The 21,803-nt window shown below is 39.6% G+C and overlaps 2 protein-coding genes across 8 annotated transcripts in view; one reads left to right on the top strand and one right to left on the bottom strand.

The window, feature by feature from the left end:
• Positions 1–231: 231 nt before the first annotated feature.
• On the top strand, positions 232–12,513 carry rnf34a (ring finger protein 34a). Of its 4 annotated transcripts, XM_081349198.1 has the most exons (9): positions 232–444; positions 1,759–1,977; positions 3,910–4,097; positions 4,201–4,399; positions 7,236–7,298; positions 9,085–9,286; positions 9,449–9,478; positions 9,673–9,714; positions 10,915–12,492. In XM_081349198.1, exons 1-9 carry the CDS (start codon positions 439–441, stop codon positions 11,097–11,099), a joined length of 1,134 nt encoding a protein of 377 aa, XP_081205324.1. In that variant the 5' UTR covers positions 232–438; the 3' UTR covers positions 11,100–12,492. The 4 variants fall into 4 exon arrangements, with proteins under 4 accessions (XP_081205324.1, XP_081205325.1, XP_081205326.1 ...); XM_081349199.1 differs by lacking the exon at positions 9,673–9,714 and having other exon boundaries at positions 262–444; positions 10,915–12,513; XM_081349200.1 differs by lacking the exons at positions 232–444; positions 1,759–1,977 and adding an exon at positions 3,377–3,540.
• A 536-nt stretch (positions 12,514–13,049) lies between these two features.
• Positions 13,050–21,803, bottom strand: part of kdm2ba (lysine (K)-specific demethylase 2Ba) — a 58,556-nt gene continuing 49,802 nt past the window's right edge. For 2 of the 4 annotated variants that reach the window (XM_081349205.1, XM_081349202.1), the window contains 7 exons: positions 21,442–21,528; positions 20,671–21,018; positions 19,580–20,586; positions 18,667–18,830; positions 18,420–18,581; positions 18,088–18,306; positions 13,050–14,494 (listed from right to left, as the gene is read on the bottom strand). In XM_081349205.1, the coding sequence (XP_081205331.1) occupies positions 14,304–14,494; positions 18,088–18,306; positions 18,420–18,581; positions 18,667–18,830; positions 19,580–20,586; positions 20,671–21,018; positions 21,442–21,528 (2,178 nt within the window). In that variant the 3' untranslated portion in view covers positions 13,050–14,303. Of the gene's footprint in view, positions 14,495–18,087; positions 18,307–18,419; positions 18,582–18,666; positions 18,831–19,579; positions 20,587–20,670; positions 21,019–21,440; positions 21,529–21,803 lie in introns of all 4 variants that reach the window. The other 2 variants (XM_081349204.1, XM_081349203.1) reach the window with 2 other exon arrangements.

Here is a 21,803-nt window from a genome sequence, read left to right on the forward strand (position 1 = left end):
CTATTTATGTTGTAATATCACTCTGTATGGTGATAATAACGCTAACTTTCCGCTCATTTAATAATTCTGTCCAACACATAATAAGGCTCTAGGATGCGAACTAGTTAGTCTGGGGTTAATGCTAAAATTACGAAAGCAAATGAAACAAATAATTCCATTACATGAAGTGTAATAAACTACAGCATATGAGAAACTCTAATATAAATGCACAAACTTCCGCTGCACTACAGTAGTTACGAGATGATTGGCTGGTTGGTATTGCGTCACAGGATATCCACCACTGTGATTGGCTGAAAACGCTTAATCGCAGTCACATAGCGATCCTCCTTGTACGGCTGTAGACAGCGACTGTGAAATGAAGAGTTAGCCGTTTGTGAGCAATGGCCTGGCTGCCTTTACATACAGCTGGGTGACTTCCCGTGGTGTCTTTGAGCTGCTATGAAGGTACAGTAATTTCTCATAATGCTTGTTTAGTTTTTGAACTTGTTTCTCTGTTGGCTGTGCATCAGGCTAGCATTACTAATCTGCTACATTTGCTATCAGCTCGATAAGTAACAGCTGATTTCCAGTTTAGCATTTCATGCACTATTTGTATTGTGTGATTTTGTGCATTGATGACATCTTTCATGCCTTTATATAGTCAACATCTAGCAGTTATATAATTTGTGTGTGCATCTCAGTATTCAGTTATTAGATGCAATGATCAGTAATGTGTTGGTTTGTTTTTAACTCTTCTTTTCTCATGTTTTCATTTGTTGGGAGGCGAGACCCAGCAACAGGACTGATCCTTCACTGTGTCACACAATGACAATTGGGAGTTAATTATCCTGTTGGCTCCCCATGAAAATAAAAACACCATGGTTACTCTCTGTTAAATGTGAGAGCATTAGCTGCAGTCAGATGTCATTTAAAGCACACTAATCCCTTGTTATAGCTTAGCCCTATTCCCATCCATCTGTAATGAGATTGATCCCAGTCAATGGGAACTATTTCTGGGCAGGACATCCTGAATGGGGAAATGATGCACAGCAGCTCAGACTTACCATTGTTATCATGCACAAGACAGTATCACTCTCACAATGGCAATTTTCGACATATTAGATGTGTCTTAATTAGGGCTGTCAATAATAACGTGTCAATTTCTGTCTTAAGGGGACCTATTATGCCCTTTTACAAAATCTTGATTTTGTTTCTGTGGTCTGCTAGAATAGGTTTTCACGGTTGAATGTTCAAAAACACATTAGTTTTCACATAATTTAAAATGTTGCAGCACCTCTGTTCCCTGTTTTTCAGTAACAGTATGTTTATTTCCGGTCTCTATGACGCCTCCTTGTTGGAAAGCACAATGTGCTCTGATTGGTTGGCTGGACCAATGTGTTGTGATTGGTCAACTGCTTTGAGCATGTTTGCGAATTTCTGCGCATAACTGCAAATTTCAACCCACTACTACTGCAACTCAACCAGGCCTTGCCCCCTTTTTTTGTAATTTAATGCAATTAACCCAGCATCCATTGAAGACGGTCTGCATGTTGACCTATCCTATGATCAGCCAATAATTTATTCAAGTGCTTTTAAACCATTCCAGCATAATTAGACGCAAAAGGGAACCTATTTAGATACAGCCACACCTGAAACGTGTAAAAAAAAATATATTTTTTTAATTGACAGCACTAGTCGTAATACAACCTCAAAGGTATGGAAACCTCATAATTTATCATCATTTGTTTTTAAAGCCTTTTGTGATTGTTTTCCGTGCAGGCGGGGGCCTCGTCCATGTGGGCATCATGTTGCGGTCTGCTGAATGAAGTGATGGGTACCGGGGCCGTGAGAGGGCAGCAGCCAGGTTTCGGGGCAGGTGCGGGGCCGTTTCGTTTCGCTCCCACTGCGGGATACTCCACATACCCACCTACCAACTCCACCAACACCAGCCTGGTGTGTCAGTCCTGTAGACAAGCCTTCTCTGTCTTTAGGAGAAGGGTAGGTACACACCTGCCATTGCCATACAATCTCATTTGATTCGCACATTAAATCTAAAAGCATTTATTAGATTAAAGACCCCATGAAATGGCTGCACAAACACAAATTTATTTTTGATGTTGATGTATTTCCTACTGAATCTGTAAGTTGGCACCATGTTGACAGCTTGAATGTAAAACAAAATTTACAGTAAATCACAGCTGGACAAATATAGCTGGTTGGTGCTATTAAGGTAGGGGACGTTTTGATTCTATGTGGCTTTTGATTGGACAAAAAAAAATTATATTCGCCTGCGTGCAAGATGAGTCATCAATATTTTTTTGCCCATTTTCCCAGAAGACAAAGATTGTACATTTTAAAATCTACTAAAAAGTTTTATTCGGTCAATTTTATAGGTAGAGTGGCATATATTCAATTCAACTTTGTTTCTAGACTCAAGGTTAATCATCCAGCCGACAAATACATTTATACATCAAATTTCTCATTAAAGCCATAAAAGATTTTACACTTGACTTGCAAAATAGATCACTTGCACTGCTCCACCTTGGTTTTTTCGACATTTAGATGACCTTCAAATTAATATACATAGACTAAAATGCACAAATCTCTCATTTTGATTCCATGGGGCCTTTATCTTTGTGAAAAATAAGTACAGTTTAGCAGCATACTTTTAAAAAGATGACTTATTTTATAATGATATACTTTAATAGAACATGCTTAAGTGCAAACTGAATGTAATGTTTTCAGACACTTAATTGCAAGTTATTTACAATTAAATAAAAATGTTTCAGTTTTATTTTATATTAAATTCAATTAAGTAGGAATTCTTTGTATGTAATTTCATAATTCTATTGTCTTTAAAATATGGATAAAGTGTACTGCCGAATGTACTGACAAGCATTTAAAATAAGTGACATCAAAATAAGTGTACTTAAAATAGCTTAAAATTCTATTTTAAGTAAGTTCGCATTTTTACTTATTACTGTTAATTATTTAGATTTTTAAAAGTGCACTTAAGTGTGTTAAGAAACCGTCATGAAAGTGTACACTTACGTGGCCTTTAACTTCTTGAACATTATTATCTGCAAGTACATTTTTAAAAAATATATACTTTTAAAGTCGACATGAAACGGAAGTTGAGATTGTCATTTTTTCCTTGTTGTGACGTATATCCGAGTGAAACGGCTTCTGAAATTAGAAAAAAAATGTTGGGCGGGGCTTGATTTCGTCCTTCGGGAATTGATTGGATCGTTTGAGGTTGGGCGTTGCAAACAAAATGGAGGCAGATTTGAATGCCAGTTTACATTCAGTTGTGGAGGATTTCTCTCCACCGGACTCCCCACCGTTACCCTCCCATGAAGGATTTTTTATTTTATTTTATTATTCCCGCGAACCAAGATGAGTCAAGTCAAGTTATCAGCCTTATTAGACATTCTCTGTTATCAGTCAAGTTCACCCTCGAGAGCATCTCGATAGCCGCACCCTCATCGGCTCTGGCCGCACCCTTTCGCCATGGCACATGACCGAAAGAGAAGAGAGGTCGTTTCGAGGGGGGAGGGAAGGGTAATGTATTTGATTAAAGATTATAAGGGTACATGAATTTTAAAAAAATAATGAAGTGCACAGATAAATCATTTATAATAAACACTACAATATTACATATAAAAAGAAGATTTGTCAAATTTGATTTCATACCGACTTTAAGATTTGAATTACACGACAAATGTGCATTCAGTACAATTAAGCACGCTTATTTTTTTTACAAGGGTAGTAATTACCTTCTGACATTATCAAAATGTATACTAGAGTTAGACAATAATCCACAATCTTCATGTCTTCTCTTTTGTTTGAGATGAGAGATTGTAATTTTATTACAGCTTTGCTTTTTGTCCTTTTGATTAAGCACAAGTTCCCTCTTTTTCTCCACCGTAGCACATCTGTTGCGACTGCCAGAAGAGTTTTTGTTCGCTGTGCTCAGTACTTCAGGATAACCAGCGCAGATGCACAACTTGTCAGCTGCTGAAGGGCACTTCATTCCAGCGTCCACAGCTCATGCGTTTGCGTGTTAAGGACTTGCGGCAGTACCTTACATTACGCAATATTAACACTGATACCTGCAGGTACTTTCACACAGGCAACAGTATGTGAGCATTATTAATAATTGGGTATATTATGACCATATCATTAGTGTTTTTGAGTTGTTTTAATGCTTTGAATCCTTAGGGAGAAAGAGGACCTTGTGGACTTGGTGCTTTGCCATCAAGGTGCCGAAAGTGAGGATGATCCAGACACGCCTTCCCTGCAGTCACGCCCCCTGTATAGCCCACCCCCTTCAATTGAAGAGCCCACTTCCGCTCTCTCAGCTCACTCTCCAACTCAAGGAGAACCAATCAGTAGGAGCAACAGCCCCGAGTCCAATCAGGTGTGTCCAGATGATTCTAATCTGTGAGCGTGGTTATTTGGAATAACATGTTTACATTAGGAGTTAAGCAGAATGTAGTTGATCCGTGACCCATACAGACCAAGTTCCACGGTTGATTCCTTTTTCACGTCTCCTTGCACTTGGATGGACACATACACACAAAATTGTCAAAATACCCGTCTTGGCAAGCAGACAGTCGGTTATGTCTTAAGTGAACGTAAACAGTTGAGAAAGAAAACGGATGTGTATCGTTATAATGGATCTGTGCATTAGGCCTTAAAGTGACAGCAGCCTATAAATACCTGCTGTTGTCTGTGTCATTAATGTTAATCAAACCACAAAAAACACAGTTTTAACAAAGAATAATCTATATTAAATTTATACAGTGAACACTATAGTGTTATTTTAAATGTAATTACTGAATGTCTGTAAATGAAATACTACTGTTAGACCATACTTTATTTGTAACTTTGTTGTATTTGTTCTTATTTTTTACTTACTGTTCACTTGCCTTTAATAATGTTTTGAAGTTTATTAGTTAGGAAAGTAGTTTTTGCTGTGCTATCGGAGTACTTAAAGTGTGCTTTAAGTAACAAATGGAAAGCAAAGTTTTCTTTTTTTTTTCTTGCTGATCCAAAAAAATGATCCAATCCGTATCTCAAAAAACGTAACATGATTTGAACTGTGAGTTTTGTGATTTTTGACCATTAATTTACATACATTCCAGTATGCTAATTTTCTGTATGCATGAAATACCCTAATACATTTGCCAAAATAAGCAGTAACATCCTGAGCTCATTGTGCTGCATATTGTATCCCACAATACAATGCACTTGACTCATTCAAATAATAATTTAACAATAAAACATTACAAAAATTGGATAAAAAGTGTAAAATAATATATTTTTTTCCCAAGATAACAAGGTACCATTAAATTAAATGTAATATGATGAGATCACGTGACCATTATAGCATACTACTGTTTAAAGGGGTCATGATCTTTTGACATATGGTCTTAAAACGTCCTCCTCATTATAAACAAAGCATTTATTTAATCAAGCTCCAAAAACAACTTGTTTTGCTATTGCAGGATCTGTGACGTCACACAGGCAAATACATTTGCATATCACTGCCTCCAGAGCAAGAGATCGACGAAAGGTTATATCGCATTATAGGCCCCGCCCACTGGCGTTCGTTTATTTATCGGCTGGCATTGGCATCACGTCAAAAGCAAATAGGACCCACTAGTTGCTTGACAACTGGAGAAATGGAAGAGTGAAAGAATGTTCGCTTTGACGCGTCCAGTTTAAACAGCTTTGACGCATCTCTGTATAGACTTTAGAATCGAGTCACTTCATGTCCCAGATCGCATCGGAGGATTATATGTTTGTTCGGAGCATTTCGTTTTGTAAACAAGGCACAGTGTATTTGAATTTGCAGAGAAACTTTTGTTGATTGAAAGATAAAGAAGCCAACTGTATTGGATCTGACCATGAGCTAAAATAAGTTAGAAGCAAGAATAAACAGAAATACACAGCATTTCAACAACTTCTGCTCATGAATTTAAAGACTGCTATTGGATCATTTAGGATAAATGCCATATCAGTTTTTACAAGCGTTACTTTACAGAGAACTTAAGACATACTAGCTACATTGAACAAATGGTGCAACCAAATAAAGTCCAGAGTTGGTTACAAACTAGTTAGTAGTTACTAAGCCTGTAGTGTGGACTTTGTGTTCCAAAGAACTTATGCATGGCTGATGCAATCCTACCCAGAATGCACTGCTGTGCACAAAAATCTGTGCTCAAAATGCCTGTGGAAAAATGTGCCATTGGATTTAAGTGTACTTCATTCCATTTATACCACTATTAAAGGGGGGGTGAAATGCTCATTTTCACTAAATCTCATGTTAATCTTGAGTACCTATAGAGTAGTATTGCATCCTTCATACCTCCAAAAAGTCTTTAGTTTTATAATATTTATAAAAGAAAGATAGGCTGTACCGAGTCTTTCCGGAAAAAAACGAGCGGCTGGAGGCGTGCCGTGTGGGCGGAGCTAAAGCTGTGCTGATGCGCTGATACAACATACAGAGACATTTGAAGCAGTTTTACTCACCGCCCGGTTCCAACCATGACCGCGAACCTTTTAACCTTTATGACGATCTGCAAATCCGTCGATCTGGGCTTTGTTTATAAAACAATCATCGTCGAAATGCAGGGAACAAACAGTCTTACACAACTCCATTGATGCTTTGGAAAAACAAACTCCATCCACTGGTCCCTTAACGCCGGGTTCTTTGGGAATCTGTGCATGGTTGTCTTGCCCTGGCAACCAAAAACCCACTTCTTTGGTGACACTGACTTCCCAAAAGCCGAGCACAGCGCTTAGATGAGGTACTGCTTTCGCTCTCTTGCTCTGGTCTACGAGTGTGCGCGCGCCCGCGCTCTTCCGGGAGAAGTGCCCTTAGGACCCATATAAGGAAATTCCGCCCCATCTGACGTCACACAGACCCATACTCGAAAAAAACTTTCCGAAACTTGTGACAAACTGGAAGGACAATTTTTGGCACAGAAATACTCCTTCAAACGTACAATTAAATTTTTTAAACTTTGTTCATGTTTAGCATGGGAATCCAACTCTTTAACAGTGTAAAAAACTCAGTATGCATGAAATAGCATTTCACCCCCCCTTTAACAAGAGGGTTGAATGATGTTGTAACTGAAATATACTTGTCTTACAAACTTACTTGGCAGTCAATTGTGAATCCTTTGTAAAGCTGTTCTTAGCTTGGATGGCTAATATATTCTTTCTGTGTAAACATTCCTTGCTGATAGGATATTGAGGACTCCACTTCAGTCTCACTCCTTAACCTCGACCAGGCAGAACACACGCCAGAGGTGAGTTAATTCTCTTACTGGTAATTGAAAGGACTAACATTGTCATGAACTGTAATACATATTCAAGAAGAATATCATCTCCACACTTTTGACTTTAACAAAATTAAAATGTCAATTCAGGGAAATTTGTTAGTAAAAATGCATCACATTTATCTGTCACATTCAGTTTTATTTATGTATTATTGAAGTATGTATTCATATTTTGAATTGCCATTTATTTTTGTATTTTGTTTACTTTTTTACCCATTTACCACAAAATTATTCTACACCATTAGCTTGCATATGAAATATTACATTAAAAAAAAAGAAAAGAAAAAAAAAACCTTGATGATCTAAATTAAATATGAGTTGTTTCTGGATATAGATCTAGGTGCCATCTGCTGGTTAGAAGAAAACAATTTGAAAAGTTTGTTTTTGCAATAATACCACTTACATTTGTAAAAATGTAACTAAAATGCCACAAAAAAACTTAGAGAACTCCGGTCAATTTTAACATTGAGCTCATTTTTTTGTAAATTTGGAGTGCTGTCAATACAGAGAACAACGACAAAAATCGGTGTTGCCTACACCGTGTTATCCTCTTTTTAAAATGTGCACCCTGTTGACTTCAATGGGGCAAGTTTTAAACCTGCTTTTAGCCTCTTAACATCCTTGATGTGTCATTACAAGTGCCCAGCCATATGAGTGATTCCTTTAGAGTGAACACGGTGAATCTGACTGCAGTAGATGTGAAAGATATTAATAAAAATGATGTTATTTCAGCCAGCGCACATACCTGTATTTTCTTCCTGTTTTCGGTCGAAGTCCACAGTAATCGATTGTCGAGTTCACACGCATAGGTTTAGTACCTATGATCACGCGCGTGAACTCGACAATCGACAATCATTTTTATTCATATCTTTCACATCTACTGCAGTCAGATTCACCCGTGTTAACTCTAAAGGAATCACTCATATGGCTGGGCACTTGTAATGACACATCAAGGATGTTAAGAGGCTAAAAGCAGGTTTAAAACTTGCCCCATTGAAGTCAACAGGGTGCAAATTTTAAAAAGAGGATAACACGGTGTAGGCAACACCGATTTTTGTCGTTGTTCTCTGTATTGACAGCACTCCAAATTTACACAAAAATGAGCTCAATGTTAAAATTGACCGGAGTTCTCCTTTAAGTCATATTGTATTCACAAATTATTTATTTCAATAAACTAAATGTAAAAAAGCATTAACTTTAGAATAAGAAATTATAAAAAAATATGTAAATGAAACCAATAGCAATAAGCAGAAATTAAATGAGGTGTGTGTGTGCGCACATGCGTGTATGTGTGCATGCAAAAGTGTTTGTTTGTGTGCATGTATGTGTATTTGTTAGGTCTCACCCCTTCATATCTGCATTTGTGGCTGATTCTGTCTGCCAAATATTATACAAATACTGTCTGTTGCAGTCACACCTATATGTGTGTGTGTGAGAGAGAGAGAGAGTGAGCATGTTTGTTCCACATTGCATTCTTGCTTTAGCACCAGGGATTAATTTCTGTGTGAAAATTCAGATTTTTTTTTTTTTTAAATGAAAGATAAAAAAAAAAAAAAATTCGCCTTTCCCATTCATTTCCAATGTTTCAGTTTTTTGTGTTTAGATCGAGAATGAAACAAAAGTCACAAAATCTCATGCCAGTGAGAGGAAGGGAACAATGCTTTTGAGGGAAACATCAAATGGGGTCTGAACGGACGATATGAGGGTTAAATTGCAGAGATTATAAAACATGACTAGAATGTCCCGTTACCACCAGGTTAGTCCTCAGACGCGGCGGCGGGCTAGAGCTTCTCTGTCAGATCTGTCCTCCCTCGGTGACGTGGAGCAGTTGACCGTCAGGCAGCTGAAGGAGATCCTTGCGAGGAACTTTGTGAGCTTCTCCGGCTGCTGCGAGAAGTGGGAGCTGGTGGAGCGCGTCAGGAGGCTTTACCGGGATAATGAGGACAATCGCAAATCTAGTGAGTGCTAACACTGCTAACACTTCTCTCCATAAATAAAGCAACACACAGTCTAAAAATAAACGTTTGCCACACCTGCCAATTGTGAGAGAATTGAGAATAGTGTTGATAAAAGTTTTATTAAAAATTCTTTAAAAAGCATGCTCTTTTTTTTTTTTTTAGTGGAAAATGTGAGCAACCCCATCACTGCAGGTAAGAAATTATTTCACCTCACAGTTTGAATAAAGAAAATTCATTAAAAGAGTGCAAATGCTTTTTTAGTTTTTAAGGTCTGAGTTGATTTCATTAATGATCTGCTCAGGTTACACAGTAAATGAAATGGACTGTTTCATTAATAATAACTCCTAGCTGAGTCTAATAGCTGTGCTTTGCTCCTCCCACTTAAGTGGTAGCTTATCCCCCTCCAATCTGCAATGGTGGAATCGGAGGTAAGGCTTGTGATTGGTGGAAATGCTCCCTGGTCACACCCACCAGTGCACTGCAGTTTGTGATATCATTGCACTTCAACCCCCTCCCTGCATGGCCACTGCCAAATAGCATGTATTCTCAAAGAAAAAAGAAAAGTGCCATTTTTTACACTGCCATAAATCATTTAAAATGTAATAATAATTTTATTGGTAGGGTTTGGGGTCATAAAAATGTATCTTCTGTGACGGTTTACCCCCATTATCCCATTTCATCCATGCCCTTCATCAAGTATACATTTTATGTTATTTTTTTGTAGGGCTAGAGTTTATATAAACTGCACAATGCAAGAGTTGGCATGTAGTGATGGACTGAAGTGAATGTTTTTACCGAAGCGGAAAATAAAGTTTCGGTAATTGGTTAAAGTTTGTAATTGAACTGGGTGTGCTGTTCATGGTGTAGTTCACTGGAAATAAATCAGTCATAGGGCCGGTTCACACAGAACATGTTTTTGGCCTGTTAAAAACGTGAGACGCAGGTCAGTGGAATGAGTCAAAGTGCAAGATGCGCATTTTAAAACTTCTCTTAACTTAAACACACTGTTTTTATGCAGTGTCATGCGCAAGACCTGCATGACGTTCGCCTGCTCTAGCGCGTTTGCATTGAAAAACATTGGAAAAGTAGCACAGTAGAATGGAAAAACACGTTCTGTGTGAACGGCTCCTTTCTTCCTTGTCGTGCAAAACACTGTTGTGCATGAGACACTGCAAAAGATGTGAGCAGAACAATTAAGGATGTCTATTTAGAGAGTGTTTACATTGAAAAACCTGCTCTGTGTCATTGAAGAAGAGTTAACTGCTTTTAGGCAATGATGATTTAGGCTGAAAAATGCAGTTTAAAAAAAAATCTGTTTCGGTCTATTATTTTTATTGCCATTCGATTCTGGTGCATCACTAGTTGGAGGTATCTTACTTGAGTTGTGGCCATCTCTGGTTGTGATTGGTTCTTCCCCAGACAGCAACACAGTGTCGGCCCAGATCCGGGCCACATCTGGTACATGTGGATTTAACGCATACCAGATGTGGGCCGGATCTGGGCCGACACTATGTTGCTGTCTGGGTTAGAATTGACATGAACCCATTGATGAACTCAAGATCATGTTCTTACAGATGGATTGGCACACGTTGTAATGGCCCATCTCTTTTTCCTCTCTATCAATGCAGATGGTTGCAGGACCCAGTTATCAAATGACGACAGCCTGTGTCGCATCTGCATGGACGCTGTCATTGACTGTGTACTGCTGGAGTGCGGGCACATGGTCACCTGCACTAAATGCGGGAAGCGCATGAACGAATGCCCTATATGCAGACAATACGTTATCAGGGCTGTGCATGTTTTCAAGTCTTAATACTTCTGGGAGTTCGTCCTGTTCCACCTGCAGACTGCATTAGGATCCGGTGAGGCCCGTCTTCACATCGAATTAGTGAGGAAGATAAAAGTTCTCTGCTTAATTTTTCACGACGTTTGAGGAAGACTTCAGACGGTGGGCCACAATGGCTTTGTCAATAAATGCTTCAGTAAAAACATTCCACAAGCTCTTCTCTGTAATAATATGCAATTGTTCAGCTGCAACACCTCACAGCCTTGACTTGATGTCCTACAGCTTTGAAGACATTCTGCTCGCAGTTCATATGCAAGCACTGTGAGAAACTCAAGAAAAAAATGAATAAATAAAAAATATTACTCCAGTGGGTTCATCATCATGCACCATAACTCAGGATGGAAGTGTCCAAATGTTCCTATTGCTCTTTTATTTCCTTTTTTTGTTTTGCAACATCTGTGAATGGGCCTTTGTTTCCTGTTTGAATTGTGTTTTTGAACAAAGTTTTTCCTACAGGTAACATTGTACCTCCTGCTAACTTGACAGTGGTACCATTCAACAAATTATAAGCGGCATTTGCTGGTTTCTTGAATATGTGACTGGAAAACCAGCCTATAAACCTGTTGTTAAATCAGTGCAAGTGGTGACAAACAAGAGAGGATGGAACTGTTTTTTTTTTGTTTATGCACCAAATACTTGAGTGTATGGGGTAAATATTGTAATTGAAAAGTAGGACCATAAACAGGTACAATATTACTGATTTAAATCGATAACATTTGAAAATGTGCATTTTATGTATGTGCAAAGTAACCATAACTTCTAAAATTATGCACGGTGTAAAAAAGAGGGATGATTTGGGTGCCAAAAGGTGCATTTCTGTCTTTTAATGCACTGCAGTTGTTGTTAGTACTTGAATTAACGCAAGTCGTAAAACCTTACAAAGTCACCTCACTTGAGAGTGATGACCCGAACAAATGATCTACCCATATTTTGTAACCATTATTAATGTTTATGATAAACCTGATTAGAAGTTGCATCATGGCACATTGCATAGCGCTGACAAGCACCAGCTGCACTACAGCAATACCAGCCTCTCCTTTTGTGTGATATATTTTAGATTATAAGGGATGTTACATGTAACATTTAGGTGTATATTCAGATTCATTACATCCTTGTTTAACCTGTTATGTCTGACATGTCTTTAATTCCTGTGTAAATGCCTATTCAGATCAGTTTATTTTTCTTAACAAAAAATAACTTTTTCTTTTGGTCAGTTGCTGTTACTTTAATATAGAATTAACAAGCAAGTTATGTATGTTCTTAGTTACTTGCGATACTTACATAAAAGTGCTAAGAACTGTACTGGATTGTGATTATTAAATGTCAATTTGTTGTTCCGGTTCATTATTTAAGTCAATATGAAATCAAAATTGACTATTTGAAAATGTCTTAATTTTTCCCACTAGGAAATATCTAAGATTATGTAACTAAAACAGATTGCTAATGGCACTTCACATTGGCTTTAAATTGTTCCCTGCTTTAAGCAACATTTTGAATTTCATTTTTGTGACCCTGGACCACAAAACCAGTCTTATGGGTTTTTTTTTTTTTAATTGAGATTTATACATCATCTGAAAGCTGAATACACAATCTTTCCATTGATGTATGGTTTGTTAGGATAGGACAATATTTGACAGAGATACAACTATTTGAAAATCTGGAATCTGAGGGTACAGAAAAATCGAAATATTGAGAAAATTGCCTTTAAAGTTATCCATTTCTATTGGTGACAGTGCTGCATTCATTTACAAAAATAATTTTTTTTATATATTTAAGGTGGGAAATTGACAAAATATCTTCATGGAACATGATCTTTACTTAATATCCTAATGATTTTTGGCATAAAAGAAAAATCTATAATTTTGAACCATACTATGTTTTGTTGGCTATTGCCACAAATATACCCTTGCGACATAAGACTGGTGTTGTGATCCAGGGTCACATATAAGCACATTTATTAGGGGTGGGGGGTGAAAAATAACTTCCCTTTTCAAATGCCTCACGTTACATTTTTTTAATTACATACAAATATAAATAGCCGAATGTACATTACAATGTTTTAGATGGCGAAAAACGCCTTAATTTATAGTGGTACAAGTATGGTGGCTTAGATCAAATGGCAGACTCCCTCTTTCTGACAGTAAATATCCTGAGACAAAACTCACAATAATACACACCATTAAAATCATCTGTCATCATAACAGTTACCATTTTACAATAATAATCACTGTGGAAGGAATAAAAAGCACGATGACTCTCAGACAAATACTGCGTGGAGGTTCAGCAAAGTCTTTTTTGACCTCATGGGGGAAAAAATGCAGAACTACCTGATATGTTGAACAAAAATGACTTGCTAACAAGATTAAACACTCAGCAATTTGTTTGGTCTAACACTTGTAGAGCTGTGCTCTACACAGGCGTAGCTATGAAATTTAGCCTCCTGATAGCTGAAGGCTTGCCTGTTAGAACTTTAAAACGACAGATGGAATATGGCACTGGTTTATAAATAGACCTCATAATAACAAATTCCACTTCTATACCTGTTTGAGATAAGAACAGCAAGTACTTGAAATTCAAAGCAGTCAAAACTCATGACTGTAAAATGCTGATCAGACTGGAACGTTCCAATACTGATTACATAAAATGGACAGAGATATTTAAAAATTCCATTATATTAAAAAACAAACTAAAGAACAATACATATATCCAGGACTGAACCAAATATAGCACAGAAATCTGAACTGATACATCTTTTGTACAAAAAATTGTTTGGAGGGTTTTGAATAATGTACAATCATGCTTACTCTCTCATTGATTAAGTGTGTGTGTATATATACCCATTGCTTCATCTGCTTTCTATTACACCACCATTTAAATACAATTTCCTGGTAATAACACATAAATCTCCTCTTAAAGATTAACAGAATTTGAAGAATAAAGTCCATCATCATTAGAATACACCATTCAGAATAGGAGCAGAATTATGTGCCTTTAAGTACAATATGTCTGCTCTTCTCTCCAGTTTGAAAGAAGATGACCAAACGCTTTGTCCACATACGTGTTGCAGTGCTTTTTTTTCTTTTAAGTGTGCGAATCCAGTTTCAGTCCGAACACATGAGTGCACCTGATACATGGTATCATTTTAGACTGGTGTTCATTTCCTCCCAGACACTAGGGGGTGCTGTGTAGTTTTTGGAGCAGTTTATCCTCTTGCAGTTTGAAGGGAACGATGACCGACATCTCAGCAATGAAGCGCTCACATGCCTGTCGGCTCACCTGCTTGCAAAATCGCAGGTCAATGCGGCAGATGCTTCCGCAGCGTTTGAAGTAACTCAGTGACTGATCAGTGACCCTGTTGCACACTAAAGAGAGAATTCAGAAAGAAGAGATCAGTAATCAGTGAGGGGGAATTAAGAGTTTTACAGCATTAGACTCCTAAGGTCCCAAGTAAACCAATGCAACTCCTGTGGTACACAGGTTTAAAAAAAATTTTGATAGGTCCCCACAGAGTAACTGTTATGCATTTTTCACTGAAATAGTGCTGGTGCCTGGGGATCTCACTCTGAACAGGCCCACAAATCTTATGAGCCAAATGACGTAACCTGCCCACATTGGATGCTTCCTGAGTTGACAGCTTCACTGATTAAAATGAGAATTTTTTGTGTCAGTGTAGCCAGACTGAGTTGTTGTTTTGGAAACTTTAAGTGATTGCTGCATTTTCTTGCCTGCTAGCTGCTAATGTTTTTGGTTCACACTGCAGACACCAGATTTCAGCCAATGCGACAATCATCAGGGGCCAGTTGCATAAGTATAGCCATTATGTTAAGACTGTGTCTTAAGAACTAGTGCGAACAACTAGCAGTTAGTTGGGGTAATAATCAGTCTTACTTTTCGTTATCAAATTAGACCAATCTACATTTTTATGTAACTGACTTGAAAAAGATATGTCTTAACAGTCTTAAAGGGATACTCCACTTTTTTTGGAAATAGGCTCATTTTACAACCCCCCCCAACAGAGTTAAACAGTTGAGTTTTACCGTTTTTGAGTCCATTCAGCCGATCTCCGGTTCTGGCGGTACCACTTTTAGCATAGCTTAGCATACATCATTGAAGTGGACAAGACCATTAGCATTTCTCTCAAAAAAATGACCAAAGAGTTTCGATATTTTTCCTATTTAAAACTTGACTCTTCTGTAATTACATCGTGCACTAAGACCGACGGAAAATGTAAAGTTGCGATTTTCTAGGCTGATATGGCTAGGAACTATACTCTCATTCCTGCGTAATAATCAAGAAACTTTGCTGCCGTACCATGAGTGCAGCAGGCGTAATGATATGACGCAGCGCCTGAAAATAGGCTACCTTCTGTCAACATAATCAACGTGACAACCTGCTTGCACAGGGAGCGTTGGAAGTTACCGAGCTGGGGACTATTTTCAGGCGCTGCGTCATATCATTACGCCTGCTGCACTCATGGTACGGCAGTAAAGTTTCTTGATTATTACGCAGGAATGAGAGTATAGTTCCTAGCCACATCAGCCTAGAAAATCGCAACTTTACATTTTCCGTCGGTCTTAGTGCACTATGTAACTACAATAGAGTCAAGTTTTAAATAGGAAAAATATCGAAACTCTTTGGTCATTTTTTTGAGAGAAATGCTAATGGTCTTGTCCACTTCAATGATGTATGCTAAGCTATGCTAAAAGTGGTACCGCCAGAACTGGAGATTGGCTGAAATTCAAAAACGGTAAAACTCAACTGTTTAACTCTGGGGGAGTTGTAAAATTAGCCTATTCCCAAAAAAAGTGGAGTATCCCTTTAAAGAAAACAATGTATGACTAATTTGTAAGACTAGTCTTAGCAGTTTATGCAACTGGCCCCATTACATCACTGCTAAGACATTCTACGACTGACAAATGCAGATTAAACATCTTCAGTTGGTGAAAACATACGCCTACCAACTGCAACAGACACCAACAGGGGTAACATACTGACCCAATCAAATGCAGTGAACATATCTTTTGGTGTTGGAGCAGTGTGAATTAGCCTTAAAGGTCCCATGACATGCTACTTTTTGTAAGCTTTAATATAGGCCTTAGTGGTCCTTAGTACTGTATCTAAAATCTCTTTCCAAAAATTCAGCCTCGTTGCAGAATTATAGCCACTACAAGCCAGTCCTAGAATGAGCTTCCTTCAGACGGGCCGTTTCGGTGTCTGTAGCTTTAAATACTAATGAGGAGGAGAAAGGCAGTGCAAGGTGGAGGGTGGGTGTGGCCTTGACCATCTTGCGCAACGGTACCATGCATGTTTGTTTATGTTGGATATAGCCTATTGCAATGGCACGAAGACATGCAGTCGTTCAAGCATTTCAGTTTGACCCATAATCTGATCCAGATGTAGAAGCAACGGATGAAGAAGTTGCAACTCAGCGGGTTAGTTTAAAATATTATGTCTGGATACGGTACTTTATTCGGATGGTTTACAGTTATTATCATGTAGCTAACGCGAACCTACTGTTGCCTTTTCATGAGAGATCTGTAACGTCTGTAATTTATCTTATTACAATTACATCAAGCTCTGCGATCTTGAAATGCGGATATCGCGCGCGCCATATAACCAACAGGAAAACGGTTATCCAAATAACAAAGAAATCGCGTTACAGTATGTGTAACTTGATGCTGTCTACCTTTACTATTAGCGCAAATAACTGCATAGCTGCATAGCTAATGGGACAGCCACATTCTACGTGTAAGAAGCTAGGTAACCTAGCCTGGCAAGCCAGACCTACATCAAGATGTTAGGTCTGGAAACTCACCATAGTCACGGCTCAATCCGAGGGGCGGGATAAACGGCTGTCTTTCAAATTCCCTCTGCACGCAATAGGACAGCGCTTCAACCAACCAGAGCGTTTTCCCAACAGCGGAGATTAGTTGATAGATTCAACTTTTGCCATATATCTGGCCGGCAAAACTACGAACACATCTTCCTTTTTTTAAGAATGACTTAAGTGCCGTTCTTTGCTCTTTTCTCAAAGAAAAACTTAACTCCAAGTCCTCCAGAGTCACGGCCAAAGCCGATTCGAAAGACCGTTGTTCTCCATCAGCAGCCGCCATTCTTTGTTTTCAAGTAGCAGCAGCCAGGTAACCGTCGCAACTCTGTCGTGTATGTTAAGCCCGCCCCCGCCTACTCTATACACAACGTGATTGGCCTGACCCAATCTGGGTTTTTGCAGCGAGAAGGTTTATTGAGAGTTGCTAGACTACCCTGGCTGCGAAATACATTTTGCTGCCGCTAGGGTGCGTCTAGATTTCTAGGCTATAGGTAACCATAAACAGTAAAGCAACAAACTTATATATCATTTGTTGACTTACTTGTCCGAGGTGTGTAGCTGTGTGTACCCTTCGGTGTTCATTTGTACATCCAATTATTGAGCAATTATTATGCTTCACTCCTCAAAAGCCATGATATCTCTCGTGGACAAACTAAAATCGTGTGCGCGCGTCCTACTTCCTGGCTCATTTTCTCATGGGCGAGAAATATTCTCTGGGCGGGCAAAGCAGAGAAAGGGAAGGTAACATTTCTCCTTATAACGTCATAAGGAGGAGATTCAAGATCAGCCCGGTTGAGCTTCCATTTTCTCAAAGGCGGAGAAAAATAGCAAAAGCTCGATTTACACCGATTAAAATTTCTAGAAACTTTGGGACCATATACAGGCTAGGGAAACTCATATTAATGTTAGAAAACCCCAGAAAGTGGAAATTTCATGTCATGGGACCTTTAAGGGGACAATAAAAAGCCAAATTATCTTTGGTGGAAACAACAGTTCAAGATCGGGCACTGGTCCAGCTCTGGGAAAAAGGGATATTAACTTGTGGTGAATATTAACAGTTTGAAAGCATTTGTTAGTAGTATCACAAATGGGATTTGTGACTAAATATTTAAACAGTGCAATTACCAGAAAGGTTGACATCGGTTAGGGAGTCTCTAGTGGTGGTCCCTGCAGCAGTCAGCAGGTTTACTGACTGGTCATTGATATGGTTGCAGTAACTCAAGTCCAGAAGGGAGAGTAGAGGCATATTTTTAATTATGAGACGCAGAGAGCAGTCGGTGATGTCCAAACCACCCAGACGCAGGTCAGTAACATTCCGTAGTTTGCTGCGTGTGTCCATCTGACCTGTTAGAGAAAGCCAAATTAGAGAATATGCCATCTGATTAAGTCACTGTATTGTATGCATTTGATTCTGTGTCTTGGATATGCGCATATCCATCTGAAGTGTTGTATAATACCTGGTCTGTTGTCAGTCGGAGGGGATAGTAGGTCCCTCATCTGGGGGTCTTTGAGCCCCTCCACCCACTGCAGATCTAGAGTACGCAGTAGAGGACAGCTGGATGTGCAGAGAGCCGAAACTGCCACCCATGAACAGCCCGATAGGAGGAGCACCCTCAGTCCTGTATCCAAACACACAAGCATTTAGTGATAGCTGCACAGATTTGGATGACGTGGATCTACATACTTGCTCACATGAACACTGACCTGGTAGTCGGTTAATAAGCCAGCTTAATTGCTTCTTGGAGATGTTGGTCCAGCTCAAGTCCAAAGTGATGGGCTGTCTGCGAATTATCCCACTCAGCATGAGTGGTGTGATGGACTTACAACGCTTCAAATCGATACGAGTCCACAATCTCTTGTCACAACACCTAAACAGATAAACAAAAAGATGTTCATTAAAACCACAAATCCACAGCTCTAAAAGTGACCAACTATAAAATGTCATTGTAATAACTGTACATAGGACCTGTCCCAAAATGGTACTTCCAATTCTCATGGCCTTTGCTTGCACATGTCTGTTAAGTCCATGAGATTGCAGGGCAGGGGTGTACAATCCTGCTGCTTGTGGGCCAATTTCCTGCAAAGTTTAGCTTCAGTCTGCTCCAAAACAGCTGCCTGGAAGTTTTTGGAAGTCCTGAAGATCTTGAGTAGATGGTTGAGATGTGTTTAATGAGGGTTGAAGGTAAACTCTGCAGGAAGGTGACCCTCCGTAAGAAGGAATGGACTGGACTATTTGTCCTCATGGTTGAGATGGGATTTTACAATGGTCTACAACCCCAGTATTTATCAACCCTGTTCCTAAAGGCACAACAACAGTACATATTTTGGATGTCTCCATTATGTGATCCATGCATTTCAGGTCTTAGAGTCTTGGAGCTGATGAGTTGAAACAGGTGTTTGAATAGGAAGAGTTCGAAAATGTGTTCTGTTGGTGTGCCACTAGGAATAGAGTTGGGAAACACTGTAAACTAAACTGTCCTTGCAACATTATGTCACCAAAGTGTAAACTAATTGAGAAAGACCGGAAGAGTTGAGGGTGACATTTGGGACAGGGCCAGAGATAAGAAGTCTCAAGTTTGAAGTGTGAAAAGATAAACCAGTCTTTAGGTTTTCTTACCAGCGATTCCATGTCCTGCACACGCGCATGCACACACAAAGTTCACGATGGCTCAAGTGACTGAAGATAGCCAACCACGCTTCTCTGGGAGCAATGTGATTACGCCCATCAGCTAGTGGTAGCCTATCAGGTGGAGGGCAGATTGGAGGTGGCCGGATCACATGCCGCTCCATCTGAACACACTTGGGAGGGGAACGTGCAGGAAGTGGTCTGACTGTGGGTGAACTGCGGTTCAAGCCAAGTGGGGTGATCTGAGGAGGGTAGAAGTGCCGCAGCTCCCAAGACGTCCCGTTCATCTCCCTTGCTCGTAAGTGTGGTCGCTCCCCTCCTCCCTCTCCGCCTGCTCCCCTTTCTACTCCTCCACCTCCTCCTCCTACATTCCCTGTAGTCCCGTTGCGTAAGCCTCTCTTTGGTTCCTCGTTCTCGCTGTCCTCGGGTTCACTCTTGAGTGGCTGCTGGTTCTCATTGGCCAGTGAATGCTCTGTGCGACGGATCTCCATGTTAAGCTGCTTGCTGAGTTCTGCGCTAAGCTGGCGGTTAGGGGGCTTGCGCCGGTGTCGCCTCGCCCGAGGACGTGGTGCCTTTTCTTGCGTCTCACTGCCTTCACTGCTCGGCCCTGCCCTTGGGGAGCTGCACCGCGATGCGTCACTCTCAAGTGATAAAGAATGGTTCTTCAGTGCAGGGCTGCTGTCCCTGCCTCGTTTGCCATTACTCTCATCCTCCTCTTCCTCATCATCTTCGTCTTTGTCTTCTTCTTGGTCTTCTTCTTTCTTTAGGGTGTTAAACTCCTTTAGGGATCTGAAAGGTGAATCTCTCTCCTCCCGTCTCTCTTCTTCATGCACTTCCTCTTTTCTCACTGTGCTGTAGTCTTTCTTAAATGAACGGCGAGGCGGTTCTCGCTTCTCCTGCCTCTCTTCCTCCTCATCAGAGTTGTCTTCCTCCTCTTCTGTTCTCATGTGAGAGAGTTTGGGAATCAAAGGCTCTTCAGACCTCCAGGGTTTCTTCGGCTAAAAATGTGTCGACAAAGTCACTAAACGAAAAACTACAGCAGATTTGTTTATGCAAATAATGTTTGTCTGTGTAAATGTTACCTTCTTTTTAGAACTAGCCTCCTCTTCCTCTTCATCGTCATCAAATAACTTCCTCTTCTTCCTCAAGAAGTTGGGAACTTCGGATCGTGGTCTTGGCAAGCCACTGGGGGTCAAGAGTGGGGGTAGACGTGAGGGCAGATCCTCATTCTTCAGTCTGGGAGTTTCCTCCCTCTCACTCTTCCTTTTGATGGATGCTGCACCGGTCAATGTCTGGTCCCCTTCCTCTCTACCGTCACGACCTGCTTTTTGCTCCCTCAGCAGGGACCCTGGCAGGTTGGATGCGTACTTAAAGCCTGGGCCCCGTTTTTGCTTGCAGGCCAAAGAGTGGCAAGAAAATACAAAAGACAACTTTATACCTTATGATTATTATAAACTGTTCAACAAGCATGAATTGGTATGATATATAACCTATTTAATTGCTAAAACATTTCATAGTTTATATTAAGAGAAAGAGCTTGACAACCTGTCAGTTACTACAACATGACTATTTGCATTTTATTTGCATCTAGATTTGGTTTGGCAGTTTGGTTATGGCCTTGTCATTCTGAGTGGTGCTAAATGCTTTTTGTAAGAAACTAAAACAGGAACTAAATATGTGAGGCAACAAGTTCAAAAAGTATGAAATGAATGAAAAAAAGTTACAAAAACATATCATTGCATACCACAACTCATAATAAAGACTTTGATAAACACTCCAATATTCTTTTTAAATCTTTGTATCTCAATTTTTAGACTACCAAACCACTGTACTGCTGTTCCCCAAATACTCACTTTTCCAGTTTTCCCAGCATAATTGCATTTTGGACATTCCCAGCAGTTAGGAAGCTCATCATTTACTACCCCGGCTGCATCCTTCACCTGTATAGGCAAGAGACCGAACTTAGAGCAGAAGAGATGTCTAAGAACGTTTATGAAGACACACTTTAGCCAAGTAATGTGAATACATTACACCCCCACACACTAAAGGGGAACTAAAGAGTGTTAAAAACAGAGCCACCCACTAACATGCACTTCAGTCTAATCTCTTCCTTCCCTTTGTGCCCACGCAAAACAAGAGAGCACAGTATACACTGCAATCCATTTACTTTAGAACAGTTCTTAAGTCAGTGGTTAGGTTAGGGTTCGGGCAGTCT

Source organism: Scardinius erythrophthalmus, assembly GCF_964197995.2.
Source record: "Scardinius erythrophthalmus genome assembly, chromosome: 20".
Lineage (NCBI taxonomy): Eukaryota > Metazoa > Chordata > Actinopteri > Cypriniformes > Leuciscidae > Scardinius > Scardinius erythrophthalmus.